Source organism: Erinaceus europaeus, chromosome 1 (genome assembly GCF_950295315.1).
Source record: "Erinaceus europaeus chromosome 1, mEriEur2.1, whole genome shotgun sequence".
Lineage (NCBI taxonomy): Eukaryota > Metazoa > Chordata > Mammalia > Eulipotyphla > Erinaceidae > Erinaceus > Erinaceus europaeus.
The window spans coordinates 2,654,897-2,674,149 of record NC_080162.1 but is presented as its reverse complement, the minus strand read 5'-3'; the positions used below and the strand labels follow the sequence as shown (position 1 = coordinate 2,674,149).

Below are 19,253 nucleotides of genomic sequence, written 5' to 3'. Positions count from 1 at the left end.
TTATCTTTACACTAATTGTTAGTGTCTTTTTTTTTTTTTTTTATAGTCTGGCATTTTTTTGTATATATATTTTTAGTACTTAATGGACCTTTTTTGTATTTTTAAAACTGTTGGGTTGGAGAAGTCATGATGCATTTTTGCATAGAAAAACACATGACTTTTCTGACAGCTTGATAGAAAGTAGCTAAGAGCAAACTAGGTGACTGCTTCTAGTAAAAATAAATGTTAAAATCCTTGGCTGTCATAATCAAACGATATTGCCAAGGTAACATATAAATCTAGCTCTGACTATAAAGATTAGAGCTTAAACGATCCTTCCTCCCTCCCCCCCCCCCTTTATTGGGAGATTGCTGGTTTACAGTTGACAGTAAAATACAGTAGTTGGTCCATGTGGAACATTTCTCAGTTTTTCACAGAACAGTTCAACCCCTCTAGGTCCTCCTCTGCCATGATCATGTTTCATGCGTACCTTAATACTGAACAAATGTTAGAATCTTTTATCTTTTTTTATGCTTTAGTAGTAGATTTTACCAAATTTTAGAAAAACGAAGTTAGCATTTGACTTAGTTCTAATGTTGACAAGTATATTTAATGAATGCTATTGAATTTCTTTTTCAAAGTTGTTATGCAAATTATTATCATACTCTGTTTGATTTGTCATTAATAATCAATTTTTTTTGGGGGGGTACAAGAAAAGCCGTGAAGGGCTGTGTATGTGTCAGCATGTGAGCACGTGTGTTAACAGTAGCAGAATTCTGAAACAGGAAATCAGTCTTATCGGATTCATCCAGAGACCTAGGAAGAAGTTGTTTGGCATTCTCGTTAAAACCAGTTAGTTGTGTAACTTACATTTTTAGAGGTTCACAGATGTAGGTTTGAACAGTTGTAGATATGCTATTTCATAATTAATATCTGCTCTGAAGAAAAGGTTAGTTGAGGGGACTAATGATTTCTCAGTTAATAACTAAAAATTATTATTTGAGTTGTATTGGTGGCATTGTCAGTGATTTGAAAAGATGTTTTTCTGTGGTTTCTATTTACTTAAATTTGAATTGTTAAAGTGGTACTTCAGAGTACCTTGTTTCTTTCTTTTTAAAGTTTTTATTTATTTATTAATGAGAAACATAGGAGGAGAGAGAAAGAGCCAGACATCACTCTGGTATATGTGCTGCCGGGGATTGAACTCAGGACCTCATGCTTGAGAGTCCGCTGCTTTATCCACTGTGCCACCTCCCGGACCACACCTTGTTTCTTTTAAAATTGATTTTTTTTTTTTTTTGGTGACTGAATGTAATCTTAATATATCTTGATTGTATGAAATGCCTTCAAAGTGATACTCTCAGTAGTTTACTAGCAAAAAGTTAATTCTGTGTTACTGGAGATTATATATTTTTAAAATTTTTTCTTTATTATTATTATTACCAGAGCACTGCTCAGCTCTGGCTATTGGTGGTGCAGGGGATTGAACCTGGGACTTTGGAGCCTCAGGCATGAGGGTCTCTTTGTATAGTCATTATGCTATCTACCCCTGTCCTATATTTCTATTTATTAATGTTCACAGAACACATATCTACATACCTGTAATCAGTGTTTTCATCCTGTTTTGTGATTTTTTTTTCCATTGCCTCCAGGGTAATTGCTGGGGCTGGGTGCCTGAAGGCCATTTTTTCCCTTTTTGTTGCCCTTGTTGTTGTTGCCATTGCTGTCCTTGGATAGGACAGAGAGAAATCGAGGGAGGAGGGGAAGACAGAGAGGGGAGAGAAAGACACCTGCAGACCCGCTTCACTGCTTGTGAAGCAACCTCCCTACAGGTGGGGAGCCGGGGGCTTGGGCGGGTCCTTGGCGCTTTGCGCCATGTGCGCTTAATTCGCTGCGCACTAACGCCTGGCCCCCATCCTTTTTTTTTTTTTTTAAAATCAAATTAACTTCTACCTATCAGTGGGTACTAGTATTTTTTTTTTTTTTTTACTTTTTTAAAAAATATTTACTCCCTTTTGTTGCCCTTGTTTTATTATTATAGTTATTATTGTTGATAATGTCGTTGTTGGATAGGACAGAAATGAGGAGAGGAGGGGAAGATAGGGGGAGAGTAAGATAGACACCTGCAGACCTGCTTCACCACTTACAAAGCAACTCCCCTGCAGGTGGGGAGCCGGGGGCTTGAACCGGGGTCCCGAACCGGGGTCCTTAATGCCGGTCCTTGTGCTTTGCACTGCCTGCGCTTAACCCGCTGCGCTACCGCCCGACTCCTGGGGACTAGTATTTTTAAAGCTATATAGGTAGTATTTTAAAAGGCTCAGTAGCACACTATCCTTCCTGTGCTGTGCTAAGGCTGTTTCTACTTTTTCTGTTAGAAACAGCATCGATACTAATATCTGCTTGTTTCATAGCTATTTGTTGCAGGCTGCATATTTCTTGCCAGATGAATCAAGTCATAGCATTGCTACTAAATAGACAGATCAGCAGAAGTTGATGGTTGCTGGTTGTTGAGAAATGTGATGAATTTTTAAAGGGAGATTTCAAAGCAAGTACAAACGTAGTGAAGATGAGTTGGTATAATGAAAAGCATGGACAAATACTGCAAGGCTCAGGTTGGAGAAATCTAAAACTTGCTTTCATGAATTATTTGGCAGTAAGTTTGCCTTCTCTATTTGGCATTGTTAGCAGATCATTACTTAAAATTTTATTTATTTATGAGAGGGAACCTTGTCATCAGTCTGGCACATGTAATGCCAGGAATAGACCCCAAGACCTCATGCTTGAGAGTCCAGCACTTGCTACCTTCTGGGTTACAGATTATTACAAAGTATTAAAGGAAGCCTAAACTTTATGCAAAGTGAATTTAAGGTACTTAAAAATCAGAATTCCTTTGTGGTCTGGGGGTGGTGCGGTGGATCAAGCACTAGACTCTCAAGCATGAGGTCCTGAGTTCAATCCCCAGCAGCACATGTAACAGAGTGATGTCTGATTCTTTCTCTCTCTCTCTTCCTGTTTCCCATTAATAAATAAAATCTTTTTAAAAAATCAGAATTCCTTCTATAAGTTATTTATAAAGTTATTCTGAATTGTCTTGTGTGAGATATTTAAATTTAAATAGAACATTTCTGACTCATATGATCTTAAGTAATAGCTGTTATAAGTTGCACAGGCCTTAGTAGTTTTTTTTTTTTTTTGGACATGAAGATATTTCCAGGTATCTCATTTGGTCTTTGGAACAATCAGAGAAGAAATTGCAGCAGGTGTCATTGTCATTATTTTGTAGAAAAACAAAATGAAGATATTCAAGCTTTAGAGGTTGAGCTTTTACCTGAAGTCATAGGCTTTTCTGTTACAACATTGAGAATGCAATTCTAGTCCTTTGTGTTAATAACAAAATGAATCAAGTACTTATTAGTACAGGACCTGACACCTAATAAATATCAAAATGCCCTTAAATCTATTATTTCTTTTTACTGGTATGTTGGGTTGTCAGAAAATCAGAACATAATTCTTCTGTGCAAAGTGTCTGATGACTTTTCTGACAACATAATAGTTCAAGCTTTAGGACCTAGTAGCCTTTTTCAATTTAGAAGATCATATTCTAGTTTGCATGGAGAGTCTGGAGAAGACTCCCCCCCCCCCCGGGGGGGGAGGGGCTTTTTCACATGCAGGTCCAGTGCTCTAGGGTCCACTTGCCCCTCCCCTCGCCATCCCCAGTTTTAATTCTTTGTATTGCAGAGAATAAAAAGAGAGAATCAGATGAGAGAGAGGGGGGCACCACCACACAACTCCAGTTTCCACTGAGGTTCTCTTAGGCCAGTTCTGTGGTTCGTCCTATCTTACTGGGTCTGTAGGTGAGCTATATCCAGCCTCAGGGCAAATCATTCCCTCCTTCACTCTTTTCCCTTCCGTCCCTCCCTCCTTCACTCTTTCTCTTCCAGTCCTTCCTTCCCTCCCTCCTTCCCTCTTTCTCTTCCTGTCCCTCCTTCCCTCCCTCCTGCACTCTCCCTCCATACTTTTTCATTCAGATAGAAGCAGAGAAGGAGAGGCACCACAGCCAGCACTGCCCATGTGGTACCTGGGCTTGAACTCAGTCTGCATGCGTGGTGAGGCATGCACCCTACTTGGTGAACTATCTTTCCTGCCTCAAATTGAAGTAAGCCCTTAGCATTTTATGGACTGGAAAATTCAAGGAACTCCTGTTTCTTTCTCCCAATACAAACCTTCAATTTAGAAACTAGATCCTAACATTTAAAACACTGAATAGGAGTGGATAAAATCTAGTATGAAATACAAGTTTTTGCTAACTGAGAAAGCACAGACTTAGGATGTCTGTGAGAGGGATGGTGTTCCACATGTGGTAGTGGCAGTCCAGGAGGTGACTCCACACAGGAGTGTGGAATAAGTCCCTCTCTGCATAGTTAGAGTCCTGCTCTTATTCTCTGCTTAATAGATGTGCACTTAAAGTAGACTAGGGGGTGGGTAGACAGTACAGTGGCTCTGCAAAAGGTCTTCAAGGCCTGAGGCACCCAAAGTTCTGGGTTTAATCCCCAGCACCAGCATATGCCACAGCTGAGCAGTGCTCTGGTAAATAGATACATATAAAAAATTAAAATAGTTGATAATGTGGTTAGAAATGTGAGACGACAATAATGTGTCTATTAAATTTAAACTTGTTAGAATTAGTCAAAACAAAGAAACTTTTCACAACTACTTTAGTAATCATCTTATTTAAAGTAAGATTTAGTCCACTCACCAGGAACACTTCCTATACAGTTTAAGGATGTAGTTTTTTATTATATTTATTTCAAAATTCTCATAAAGACACCACTAATTTAAATTAAACAATTTGAAATTGGGTAGATCATGAGCTATCACTTCACAAATTTTTTAAAAAACCACTGTGCTAATTAGGAGTTAGTTTAGGATATATTTTATTGTTTTAAGCTATGTTTGGGTGCTTATACCAGCTGATAAAATTTTATTTACCATATATAGAAGTAGGGCCAGGTGGTGGTGTTCCTAGTTGAGCACACATTACAGTGCTCAAGGACCCACCTTTAAGACTTGGTCCCCACCTGCAGGGGGAAAGCTTTGCAAGTGGTGAAGCAGGGCTGCAAGTGTCTCTGTCTCTTTCCCTCTCTGACTCTCCCTTCTTCTCAATTTCTGGCTATCTTTCTCTCTTTTCTTTCTTTCTTTTTTTTTTTTTTAAAGAATTTATTCATGAGAAAGATAAGAAAAGAGAGAGAAAGAACCAGACATCACTTTGGTACATGTGCTGCCAGGGATTGAACTTGAGACCTCATGGTTGAGAATATAATGCTCCGTCCACTGCGCCACCTCCTGGACCACAATTTCTGGCTATCTCTATCCAATAAATAAATGAAGATTAAAAAAAGAAGAAATTATATTACTTTAGCATAGTTACATTATGTATTAATTTTTGTGGACAGATGCTAGATTTTTTTTTTTTCCTTACCCTTTTTTTCCTTTGGGGTGGTATTTGGTTATAAGGGATTGTACCAGTACTTAGGGTTTAAGAAGGCAATAGATAGTTATTACTATAATCAAATTATTTGACAATTGGGTTAACTTTGACAACCCCATTGTTAGGATTTGCTATATCATAGATACTTTTAAGAGCTACAGCAACTGAGACTAGAATGTATGACTTGTCCAGGGTGAAGAGTCAATATTAGTACAGTGCAATCAAAAATGATTTATTTTTTTATATATTTATTTATCCTTTGGGATAAAATGGATGGGGCTGGAGGTGATTATGCTTAGCAATACAAGTGAAGGTGAAACTCAACTACCAGATGGTTTCACTCATGTGGAATCTAGAGAACTGATACACATGAAATAAAAAAAAAATTGGATAGAGACAGAAATTGAGAGGGCAGGGGGAGATAGAGAGGGAGAGAGACGCTTGCAGCCCTGCTTCACCACTCAAAAGCTGAACCCTGGTTGTGGGTGTTGTGTGGAACTATAGGCTGTAATTTTCTTTTTAATATTTATTTCATTTTAGTGAGATAGATAAAGACAGACAAATACCAGAGCTCTTCTCAGCTCTGATTTATGGTGGTGCTGGGGGTTGAACCTGGGAACTTGGAGCTACAGGCATGAAAGTTCTTTGCATAACCATTATTCCGTCTCCTTAGCCCCACTGTAATCTTTTAATCTTATAACCTACTATTTATCACAAATTAAAAAAATAAGAGTCAGTATTAGAAACGGTACACACACACACACACACACATAAATATACATACACATATACATACACACACATTTTATCGGTTTAATTATCTGAACAAACTAATATATGTGGAAGCAAAAGTTGTATATTAGATTTTGTTTATTGGTATAATTCTTAGTACAAGAAACAATTAACCTCAAAGTTAATTTCTCATTAGCTTTTGACATACTTGCAAAATGCCTATAGATTTTAGTATTTTTTGTTGGTAAAGTTTTTGACAATCTTATATTTTATTAATCTATTTATTTTTAAAAATATTTTATTTATTTATTTATTATTTTGAGAAAGATGAGAGAAAGAACCACATATTAGTCTGGTACATGTGCTGCCGGGGACTGAACTCAGAAACTCGTGCTTGAGAATCCAATGCTTAATCTACTGCACCACCTCCCGGACCACTATTAATCTATTTCTATAAATATAAAAATTCTTGATCTCCTTTTGCAAGGTAGCACAAGTGTGGTCTTTTGGAATTAACGTGCATAATGAGTTTGAGTTATAACTTACTTGGGAACTTTGGGTAAATAACCCAGACTTTTTGAACCTAATCTCTGTCATCTGAAATGATAACATTATGTTATAGGATTATTAGGACTGAATGAAAATGTAGTTGCCCTGTTGTCTGGCACATGTTCATACTTGTGACTTGTGATGGACCTTCAAAAGCCTTGGGTGGAATTTCTTAACTGTAAAATTTCTTAAAAGCAAACCCTCCATTCTGTTTCATGGAAACAACAGAGGCAGACATTGTTGCTTTTCAAGAGACTTGATGTTATTGCTGGCCTTTGGGTCATTTCTGTGTGATGGGATCACTACATCCAGTGCACTGGATACTCTGTATTGTTCCTCCTATACTCTATATTTTCCCTCCCTCTTTTTTTTCCCCTTAAACCACTGCATTGCTCAGCTCTGGTTGAGGGTGGGGAAGGGGATTCAGTCAGGTACCTTTGGCGCCTCAGGCATGAAAGTCTTTCTGCATAAACTCTACACTCATCTCTCCAGCCATATTCCGTGCACTTATATATTTTATGCGTTTGCATATTTCTTCTATCCTGTGCTTAAAATGTATTTCTTTTTTTTCTGCCTAATGTCTGACTTATTAAAGATTAGCTAGCATAGTACCTGCTTTGTGAAGCTTTATCTGTGCCTAGACAAAATTAATTTCTTTCTTTAGCTCTTGAAATCTCGATCTTGCATGTATTAGGACCTTTGGCCCAGTTGTAGATCTATTCCCTGATAGAACTCGCAGAGCTCAGTAGTTTTTGCTTATACTCCCGTGTCCCTTGCAGGTCACCACGTGCCTGGATAACTCAGTGAATGAAGGATAGGGCTGGCAGACTTGATTTTTGTTGGTTACTGCAACATCCCCATTTACTTAGATTTTTTTTTTTTTCCTCCAGGGTTATTGCGGGGCTCGGTGCCTGCACCATGAATCCACCGCTCCTGGAGGCCATTTTTCCCCTTTTGTTGCCCTAGTTGTTGCAGCCTCGTTGCGGTTATTATTGCCATTGTTGACGTTGCTTTGTTGTTGGATTGGACAGAGAGAAATGGAGAGAGGAGGGGAAGACAGAGAGAGAGTGGAGAGAAAGATAGACACCTGCAGACCTGCTTCACCGCCTGTGAAGCGACTCCCCTGCAGATGGGGAGCCGTGGGCTCGAACCGGGATCCTTACGATGGTCCCTGCGCTTTGCGCCACGTGTGCTTAACCCACTGCGCCACCGCCCGACTCTCAGATTTTTTTTTTTTCTTTAGAATTTATTTATTCATGAGAAAGATAGGAGAAAGAACCAGACATCACTCTGGTACATGTGCTCTCGGGGATTGAACTCAGGATCTCATGCTTGATTGTCCAATGATTTATCCATTGCACCACCTCCTGGACCACACGTTACTTAGAATTTTTAAAAATAGTTTTCTTTAAAAAGAAAAATACTGTTGATTTATTACTGTTGATTTATTATTATTGATTTATTAGAGACAGCGAGGAAATTGAGAGAGGAAGGGAGATAGGGAGAGAAACAGAGACACCTGCGGCCCTGCATCACCACTCGTGAAGCTTTCCCTGTGCAGGTGGGGAGTAGAGTTTTGAACCTGGGTCCTTGCGCACTGTTATGTGCACCATTGCCCGCCCTCCCCCCCAACATAGTTTTCTTAAGTTACCCACTCCTCTACAACCTTGTATACTTTATAAGTTTGTATTCAGATGCAAGTAATAAATTTAAGTCCTTGCTAAAAATTACTGCATTTCAAGGGGTTGTCTACAATTGTGTGCTTTTCTTTTTTACTGGGAGGGCTATTTCTGGGCCACCCGGAGGACCTGCCCCCACTGCCCTCTCTATTTTTAATTTTTATGGGCAAGTGAATGGGGATAGAGAGTTTCCCTGTGCCAGGCTAGTGCTCCCATGTGTAGCCAGGGGTGAATCTGGGTCCTCTTACATGTTTAAGTGTGTACTTGTCTCTATGAGCTGTCTCTAGCCCTTAGAATTCTATGCTTTTTCCTAAGACTAAACTAGAATTCTTACTTAAAGTAATGTCTAGGTTAATTAAGTTTGTCAGGAAAGATGATTTTAATAGAGATTAGTTCTTGGTTGCATTCCTTAGAAAAGCTTGGATGGTGAAGCAGTCGAAGCATTGGACTCTTAAGCATGAGGTTCCCAGTTTGACCCCTGGTATTGCATGTGCCAGAATGATTCTCTGCTTCTGCCTTTCTCTCTTATTACAGGTTTGATTTGAGGCTCTCTGTTCCTTTTGCCTGCCCCCTCCCCGTGTGTGTGTGTGTGTGTGTGTGTGTGAAACACTTCAATAATTGAACAAGAACCACATTTTTAGGTGGGACTACTTTCTTAATGTGACTATAATAGAGGATGGCTAAACTTGTATTGTTGAAATAATTATCTGAAAAATTTTCATTTGGAATATTTTAATACATGAACCTTTTGAGGCTGGATGAGATGTTTTTAGTAGTTAGAGAAATAGCTGTTTCTACATCCTAGGCCCTTCTGCCCTCCAGGGATTCATTGGGTCATTGTGCCCTGCTTTATTCCACTGCTCCTGGTGAACTTTTAATCATTTTTATTTTTTATTTTTTTATTTTCTAGATAGAAGGTGAGAGAGAGAGAGGGACAGAGAAACAGCACTGTGAATCCTTCCCTTTGCATAGCGCTCCCTTCTGGAGCCTGGGAACTCAAAGCTCAGGTACTTGGACACAGTAAAGCATAATTAAGAACTAGAGTGAGTGATACGCATCTTAGGAAAATGTGTCCTTGTGACAACAAAAACCCTGCTAATCAAAAATTTCAACAAAGTGATGATGGAATTGGTTTTAAAAAAAAAACAACCAGTAGTGCCAGGAGATAGCTGTCTAGGTAAGGTACCCACTTTACCAGGTCCAAGTACCTGAGCTTCTGTATGTTTTTAACGTGTTTAGTGGAGGAGTTTGAGGATGTTTTTTGGAAATAAGATAGAATTACCTGTATGTCCTAATTACATATGTGGTTTACAAATAATATATTTGACAGCCTTTTGTCTGCATAGCTGAGTATGTACAGTTTTATTTTGATAATTAATGTTTTTAAAGCATGTATGTGTAGTTTATTTGCATTGTTGCATTTTTCAACTATTTCCTTAACCTAAGTGCTCAGATATTTATCCAAACATTATTGCTATGGGGTTTCCTGCAGAAAGACTTGAAGGCGTATACAGAAACAATATTGATGATGTAGTAAGGTAAGTACTTTTAATTTTCTGCTTCAAATGTAGATATATTTCATATTACATTTTTATTTAGAAAATATTTCTAAACCACAGAAAAAGATTCGCTTTATGATGTGAACTTTATTTTTGTTATGCTACGGGTCAGTAGTTTTTTTTTTTTTTTTTTAACCAGAGCATTGCTCAGCTCTGGTTTATGGTGATACAGGGGATTGAACCTGGGACTTCAGTGCCTCAGGTGTAAGGGTCTCTTTGCATAACCATTATGCTATCTCCCCCACCTACTTTCTTTTTTCTTTTAATGGTTATTTGATGTCGAATGGGTCATGGTGGAACACAACTCATTTTTATCTTTTTCTTGCAATTTTTTATTAGGATTAATGGCTTACAGTAAAAACAGTTATTGGTACATATGTAAAATTTCTCAGTTTTCTGCAAAATACTCAAGTCAAGCCTAGGTCCTTCCACTATCAAGCATTAGGACCTGAACTGCCCCCACCCCCAGAGTCCTTTACTTTGGTGCAATACACCAAACCCAGCCCAAGTTCTACTTTGTGTTTCCCCTCTGTAATTATTTCTAAATTCTGTCCACAAGTGTGACCATCCCATATTCATCCTTCTCTTTCTGGCTTATATCATATGTTATGATTTTATCAATCCCATAAAATCATCGGGTTAATAGTCAACGACTGCCACTCTCCAGATTCAAAGGAGGTCTCAAAACTTTACATCAGGCTCAACCTGACGCTGTTGACTGGCTACGGAAGAAGGGCAAACGCTAGAAGTAGAAGAAGAATCGGGTTAATGACTGGATTCTGTTACAATATGATTAACTACAAACTGTCAGTAGGAATGTTAATGATTTTTTAAAAGTGAAATTCTAGATTATTTCCTTAATTTTTATAAGTATCATTCTTAAAAACTTTCAACTTAAATATTTGTTGGTTATGGACATTAAATGTTGTAATGGGTAGAAAAGCACTTTGTATGGCATCAGACAAATGTTGAATCCTTTAAAAAATTTTTTAAAAATTATCTTTATTTGATAGAGACAGCCAGAAATTGAGAGGAAGGGGGGAGATAGGAGTGAGACAGAGTTGAATCCTTTTGCAGTAGCTGTACAATTAAGTAGGCCTCCTGTGCCCTTATATGAGCTGACCATAAGTTGATTTTCTAAGAGTTAAATTTTAGCAGTTTACTTTGAGCTGAAATGTGTTTACATTTTGTAGTCACTTGTCCCTTGCTGTCTGTGGGAGAACTGGTTCTTGAACCTCCAGAGACGACCAAACCTGCAGATGCTCATGCTCTTATGTAATATGATGGCATGTATAATGTGTGCATTGTCACCTCTGTTGCTTATCGAAACTAATAAAATGTAAATAGTTATTATATTGTTTAAGGATTAATGACAAAAAATGGAGAGACTAATGTCTAGTACAACTGCAGCTGTTCTTGATTGAACTCTTAGCTTGTATCTGTGATTGGTTGAGTTAGCCTGCTCAGCACCTGTGGGTATGGAAAGCCAACATAGAGTTTTGTCCAGCTGAATTCTCTGTCTGTCTGTCTCTCCCTTTCATTTTTCTTCTCTTTTTAATTGGGAGGTTAATGGCTTATAATGCAGTTGTTGACAGATGGGTACAGTTTCTCATCTCCCCATGCATTATGCAACAGAAGATCAGAATTTCCTCCATGCCCTCCTTCCCTCTCCTTTCCCAGAGTTCTTTGTTTTGGTGCAATACAAAATACCCAGTAAAGGTTCTGCTTTGTGATTTGTCTCTGTCCTTATTTCTAAAGTTCCACATATAAATGAGATCATTCAATATTTGTCCTTTTCTTTTTGACTTCACTTAACATGATGTTTCCAAGTTCCATCCAGAGTGAGGCAAAAGAGGTGACTTCATCATTTCATTATGTATACCACAATTTTGCTAACCAATAGTTGTTGTAATTAACTGATTCTGTCATCCTGCCTATGGGATTGGCATTGGTAGTAACATAATGAAGAATTATAATATATAAATTTTTTGGGGCCAGGTGGTGGTACACCTGGTTGACCGCACATGTTACAATGTGCAAGAACTCAGGTTCGAGCTCCCAGTCCCCACCTGCATGGGGGAATGCTTCATGAGTGGTGAAGCAGTGCTGCAGGTGTCTCTCTCCCTCTCTTATCTCCCCCTTCCCTTTTGATTTCTTGATGTCTCTATCCAATAAGTAAATAAAGATAATAAAAAATTTAAAAAAATATTTATTTTTTTCTCTAATTTAGTATTTTTACTATGAGTTTCTCTCCAGATAAAATTTAATTTGGACAACTGAGACAATTCATTATTCATTGATCTTATTTCTCAGACTATTTTGAAACTATCTGCAATAAATCTTTTATTATTATTATTTATTTAAAAAGGAGACATTAACAGAACCATAGGATAAGAGGGGTACAGCTCCACACAATTCCTACTACCAGATCTCCATATCCCATCCCCTCCCCTGATAGCTTTCCTATTCTTTATGCCTCTGGGAGTATGGACCCAGGGTCACTGTGGGATGCAGAAGGTGGAAGGTCTGGCTTCTGTAATTGCTTCCCCACTGAACATGGGCATTGACAGGTCGATCCATACTCCCAGCCTGCCTCTCTCTTTACATAGTGGGGTGGGGCTCTGGGGAAGCGGAGCTCCAGGACATATTGGTGGGGTCGTCTGTCTAGGGAAGCCTGGTCGGCATCATGCTGGCATCTGGAACCTGGTGGCTGTAAAGAGAGTTAACAAATTTAACAAAGTTAATTTAACGAAGTTAATAAGCCAAACAAATTTTTGAACAGTCATGGACCTAAAGGCCGGAATAGTGCAGATGAAGTGTTTGGGGGTACTCACTGCAGACTAGTGTGTACTTTTGCTTTCAGGTATATATTTTGCCCTAGTTTATGGATACGTGTGAACTATGCTCTATCTCACGGGACCTGGTCTATATCTAGGTTTTGGGCCTTCGTTAGGAAGTGAACTGCCTAGAATGGAATTAGAGAATACTATGAAAGGAAAGGTCTTACCTGAGTCATGAAACTGAAGGGTTGTCATTCCACACCTGAAGTCTCTGGACACAGTCTGAAGTGAAGCATGCTGAGGTGGTACTTGTTGCGTTGATAAGGTTGGGATTGGCAGATGCAATATCATTTGGTATGACTTGAGAGAAGCATGCAGAAAAGTGTGCCCCACCCTAAGGTTCTATAACTGGGGGAAATATAGACTCTATAGTGGAAATGTGAGGTTCCTGCTGACTTAGGGTTCAAGAAGACAATGGATAGTTATTGTTATAATCACATTACTTAGTAATTGGGCTAACTTTGAAAAATCCTTTTGTTAGGATTTGCTGTATAATACCCAACATCACCATAATTTATGCCCTTTGACATTATTTGTATATAGCTGTGCCACGGGTTGCTTCTGTTCTCCCTGGTCTACTATCTACTATAAATCTAATTTTAAACAGATTGATGGCTTCATGGGTTTAACAGACATAGCTTGAGAATTGTTCATTTCTTAACAAATCAGGAAAATGTATTTAGTGTAGGTGAATGTACTTTTAATTTAAAAAAAAAAACTTTTATTATCTTTATTTATTTATTGGATTATGACAGCTAGAAATCAAGAGGGAAGAGAGAAAAAGAGACACCTGCAGTACTGCCTCACCACTTGCAGAGCCTTCCACCTGCAGGTGGGGGCTTGAACCCAAGTAAAAGTGGTTAATAGTCCTCAGTGATGAGACTTAGACTCAGTCAGCTCGGCAGTCAAGTGGAAAGGTCTAAAGAAGGCACCGTAAGCTGCCTAACCAAACAGTTAGTTACTCCTTAGACCTAGACACCCTCCTCACCTAACCCCTACATCACAGGTCTCTCACCAGAGCACTGCTCTGCTCCATCTTATGGGGATTGAACCCGTGACCTGGGAGCCTCAGGTTTAAGAGTCTGCATAACCATTATGCTATCTCCCCAACCCACTGTCCTTGTTTCTTAAGTTCTGCTTGTGAGTGAGCTCATCATCTAGTAACTGAACTAGCTCTAATTGTGTAGCCTTTATTCTGCCGCTGTGCATTGTCTAGGCACCAAAAGTTGAGTTCCATGCTGCTTTTCTTTGCCTTTCCTCCTTTTTGTTTTCCTCCTCCTCCTTTTAGAAAGTACTGGATAACATTTTAGTAAATAGCATTCCATAGAGCATAACTTGGGAAGTGATGAAAGTGGAAAAGTATAACAATGTTTTCCCTAGTCTGAGTCAGTAGAAAATAATATACTGGGGGTCGGGCGGTGGCGCAGTGTGGGTTAAGCGCATGTGGCGCAAAGCGCAGGGACCGGTGTAAGGATCCCGGTTCGAGCCCCCGGCTCCCCACCTGCAGGGGAGTCGCTTCACAGGCGGTGAAGCAGGTCTGCAGGAGTCTATCTTTCTCTCCTCCTCTCTGTCTTCCCCTCCTCTCTCCGTTTCTCTCTGTCCTATCCAACAACGAATTGCATCAACAAGGGCAATAATAATAACCACAACGAAGCTACAACAAGGGCAACAAAAGGGGGAAAAAAATGGCCTCCAGGAGCGGTGGATTCATGGTGCAGGCACCGAGCCCAGCAATAACCCTGGGGGAAAAAAAAATAATATACTTCTCCTTTTATTGGAAGATTTCTGAAGTAGGGACATTTTCATATCTGTCATAAGGCACTTCATAGTCTTCTAATATAGACGTCAAAAGACTTCTTTTTTCTCTTTTACACTATTAACTTTTTTTAACCATATTTAAGTGGTTGTATTATATATCTTTTTAGTGACTTAATATTGATTCACTAAATCTTGGGATAACCGGGGTATACAGTTCCCATCACCAGAATTGTGTCCTCATTCCCTCCATTAGAAACTGCAGTATTTTCTCCCAAGGTCACAATTATAGATTGACAATTATTATTTATTTTAAAAAATATTTATTTTCCCTTTTGTTGCCCTTGTTTAACATTGTTGTTGTGGTTATTGATGTCATTGTTGTTGGATAGGACAGAGAGAAATGGAGAGAGGAGGGGACGATAGCGAGGGGGAGAGAAAGACAGACACCTGCAGACCTGCTTCACTGCCTGTGAAGCGATTCCCCTGCAGGTGGGGAGCCGGGGGCTCGAATTGGGATCCTTAGGCCGGTCCTTGAGCTTTGCACCACGTGCGCTTAACCCGCTGCACCACCACCCGACTCCCCAGATTGACTATTATTTTTATAACCATCTGTCTATATTTACATATGCTTGCTCTTTTTTCTATGGTCCTGCCTCTTTTCTTTTCTTAGTCACACCTACTAGTTACTAGTTCTGAATGTCCTTTTTTCCTCTTCTTTCTCCGGATCCTGATGGAATTAGAGTTCAAAACCCACTGGTCATCTTCTCCTAACATTTCTCCCCCACTGTGAATTTGGACAAAAGTTCTTTATGGAGTGCAGAAGGTAGAAGGTCTGGCTTCTTGCTTCTCCATCGGACATGGGAGTTGGCAGGTGGATCTATACCCCCAGCCTGTTTCAGGGTATGTGTGGGGGGTACAGGATGACACCCCTGGAGAAGTGAGGTTCTGAGACACATTGGTAAGATCATCTACTCAGAGAAGTCAGGTTAAAATCATAGTAGCATTTGCCACTTGATGGCTGAAAAAGCACTAAGATATAAAGCAGGATAAACTGTTTAATAAATAGGAACCAAAAAGTAGCGATAAAGCAGATGAGAATAGGGATCGTAGGGTGGAGAGAAGCTGGGAAGTTTATTTTGGGTTCTTAGGGGCCCATGACTTTAGTAATTCTTGCTTGAGCTTGACAGCTAACATGCAGGTGGACTAAAAATACTGTCTGGGAAGATGGTGGCAGAGATGAGAATAGGGCTAGAAAGGTGGATTAGGCCAGAATAACTTCCACAGTTGAAGAAAATCTATAAAAGCACTTAACTATTTACTCCATCGATCTAGCACAGGAGCCTGTGTGCCCTCCGAGTCCCTGTCAGTCTGAGCTCACAGTCCCTGGTCACAGCTGGAACATTCTAGGCTGCTCTCATGTCAGGACCCGTCTTCCTCGAGGGGCAGAGCAGGCTGCCCAGCCTCCCTTCAGAGAGTGGGGAGTCCCCACCATGGCTGCTCTGCAGTGAGGGCAGGTCCTGGAGAGGCCCCAGGAGGGCTTGTGCTGACGTTCCTGATGGCAGTGACCAGTGATGGTGGAAAGAGGGGTCTGTGAGAGGTAGTGTTGTGTGTCATTTGTTGTATTCAAACTGGTGTTAGGTTTGAGGGGTCTGGCCTCTATATAGAGAGGAAATATATTTAGGATTTTAGTGGAGTCTAAGCTAACCTTAAGTTTTACTGCAATTATTGTTTGGAGAGTCTCATAAAGGTTGTCATAGGGACAATAATTGTCCTTTAGTTGGTGTATGTGTGTATATATATATATTTTCCAGTTTATCTCTTGGCCAGTTGTATACAGTTCTTCTCCTCCTCCTCCTCCTCTTCCTTCTTCTTCTCTTCCTCCTCCTCTTCCTTCTTCTTCTCCTTCTCCTTTTTTCTCCTCCTCCTCCTTCTCTTTCTCCTCCTCCTCCTCCTCCTTTCTTCTTCTCCTCCTCCTCCTCTTTCTCCTTTTTCTCCTTCTCTTCCTTCTCCTTCTTTTTCTCCTCCTCCTCCTCCTCCTTCTCCTTCTTTTGTATTTATTTATTTTTATGAGAGAAAGATACAGAGAGATGGGCCAGAGCACTGCTCAGTTCTGGCTTATGGTGGTGCTGGGAATTGAACCTGGGAGAGCCTCAGGCATGAAAGTGTTTGCATAACCATTATGCTGTCTCCCCAGTCCACATTGTTTCTTCTAAAGATAATCAAGGGGTGACAGTAATGCTGATGCTGTCAGAAGAGTTAAGGGACATATCTTGTCTGTTTTCTTTTGTGTAGTTAGTTGAGTCGATAGAGTGATTGAGACCTGTGATGTAGGGGTTAGGTGAGGAGGGTGTCTAGGTCTAAGGAGTAACTAACTGTTTGGTTAGGCAGCTTACGGTGCCTTCTTTAGACCTTTCCACTTGACTGCCGAGCCGACTGAGTCTAAGTCTCATCACTGAGGACTATTAACCACTTTTACTCTGCGGTACATAGTGCCCCTAATTCATGGATATGTTGCACACTTCGCCGTCTACTAGGCCCTAGCCTGTAGGCTCTGTACTTTTGTTGGAGAGTGTGCCATTTGAAATGGAAGTAGGTCGTCCCACGTGTTGGAAAAGGTCTCACCAAATGATTGGAGCTGGAACATTGACATCTGTGGCTTGGCGTCTCGGCACAATCTAAAGCAAAAAGGCAGTGGCAGCAGTTGCGTTATTGATAACAAAGGCCCATTACTATCTATCTATCCCTATCATCCATCCGTCTGTCTGTCTGTCTTTCTGTCTATGTGTACGTGTACACACACACACACACACACACACACACACACACACACACATTTCCTCTCCTCTTCCTCTTCCTCTCCTTCCTCTCTCTCACCAGAGCACTGCTCAGCTCTGGCGTACAGTGGTGCGGGACTTTGGGCCCTCAGGCAGGAGATAATGTATCACCATTATGATACCTACCCACCCTCCTTTTATATGTTTTATACATTTTTATGTTGAAGAAACATTTCAAATGTTCTATAAAGATTTATTATCATGAGGAGAGAGAGAGGGAGAGAGTGAGAGAGAGCGAGAGCGAGCGAGCGAGAGAAAACACCAGAGCATCACTATATGTAATTTGTGTGATGATGGGAGTTGAACTTGGGTCCACATCAGTTCTGGCATTTTGCTTTCTGCATCACCTCCCAGGCCATTCAGTTTATTAACCCCTTCCTCCCTTTTTTAATTTTATTCTTTTGATCAGAGTACTGCTGTCCTTTGGCTATAGTGGTGCTGGGACATTTTTGTCTTTTTGTGACAGACTGCTTTACCTTAGCAAAAAATTTGTTGGGTTTTTCTTTTTAAGTGTTTTGAGAAAGGTTTATTTTTTATTTTAATGGTGATTTACAGAATTTTAAGAATATGGGCATAGAGTTCCATACCACTCCCACCACCAAAATTCTCTTCCATCCAGCCCCCCTCTAAGATAACCACCATAATTTTCCCATGGTCTTAGAAATGGGTTATCCCCCGCCCCAAGTTAAAGTGTTTCAATTCTCTATATTTCACATGAGGGAAATCATCTAGTAATTGTCCTAGACTTTTTTCTTACTTCACTAAGCATAATTACCTCTGACTCCATCCATTTTGTTCCAAAGGACATAATACCATCTTTTTAAGTTTCTGAGTACGACTGCATTGGGTATATGTCCCAGAACTTACTTACCCAGCCATCTGTCGATGAGCATGTTGGTTCTCAGTTTTGGCTGTGGTGAATATAGTTAGCATTCTGTGTTTAAAGTCCACGTTGTGGGAGCCGGGCAGTAGCACAGTGGTTGTTTAAGTGCATGTGGCGCAAAGTTCAAGGACCAGCTTAAGGATCCTTGTTTGAGCCCCCGGCTCCCCACCTGCAGGAGGTCACTTCACAGGCAGTGAAGCAGGTCTGCAGGTGTCTGTCTTCCCCTCTTCTTTCCATTTCTCTCTGTCCTATCCAACAACAATGATAACCACAACAAAGATAAAACAACAAGGGCAACAAAAGGGAAAAAATAGCCTCCAGGAGCAGCAGATTTGTAGTTCAGGTACCAAGCACCAGCAGTAACTCTGGAGGCAAAACAAAAAACAACAACAAAAATGTACCAAAACGATCCTTTTGTTGTTTTGATGTACTATAGTTTATCCATTCAGCTGTTGATGGACTCTGGTTCACTCCATTCTCCCTGTGTCTGTTTCTGCACAGTTATAGCATCTGGGAGGGTGTTCCTACCTCTGGTCAATAATACTGTTGTGAACATGTTTGTGGCAGCATCTGTGGAAGTGCGAACTTTTCGTTCATTTAGGTTTATAGCCAGAAGTGGCTGCCCCCTCCTTAGGGATTTATGGATTATCATATGGTTTTATATAGTGGCTAAGCCATTTTGTTTCCTGCCAGCAATACACCAGTGCTGTACTTTTTCACAACTTTACCAACACTTTTTATTTTGAGTTTTTTCACTTGTCTTTTTAAGTAATAGTCATAACTGGTGACAAGTGGTAGTTCACGTTTGTTTTGCTTTTCATTTCCTTAATGGTAAGAGATGCCGAGCATCTTGTCATGTGCTTACTGGTTGTTTACATATCTTCTCCTTTTGCCGTTTAGGAATTGGGTGACTTTGCTGTTTAATTTTAGGAGTTATTTCTATATTCGGCAC

At 40.0% G+C, this 19,253-nt stretch overlaps 1 protein-coding gene across 3 annotated transcripts in view; it reads left to right on the top strand.

The window, feature by feature from the left end:
* The window catches only part of PTEN (phosphatase and tensin homolog), a 106,090-nt gene that overhangs the window by 18,608 nt on the left and 68,229 nt on the right, over window positions 1-19,253 (top strand). For 2 of the 3 annotated variants that reach the window (XM_060187129.1, XM_060187231.1), the window contains exon 2: window positions 9,881-9,965. In XM_060187129.1, the coding sequence (XP_060043112.1) occupies window positions 9,881-9,965 (85 nt within the window). Of the gene's footprint in view, window positions 1-9,880; window positions 9,966-11,145; window positions 11,262-19,253 lie in introns of those variants that run through there. The other variant, XM_060187180.1, reaches the window with a different exon arrangement.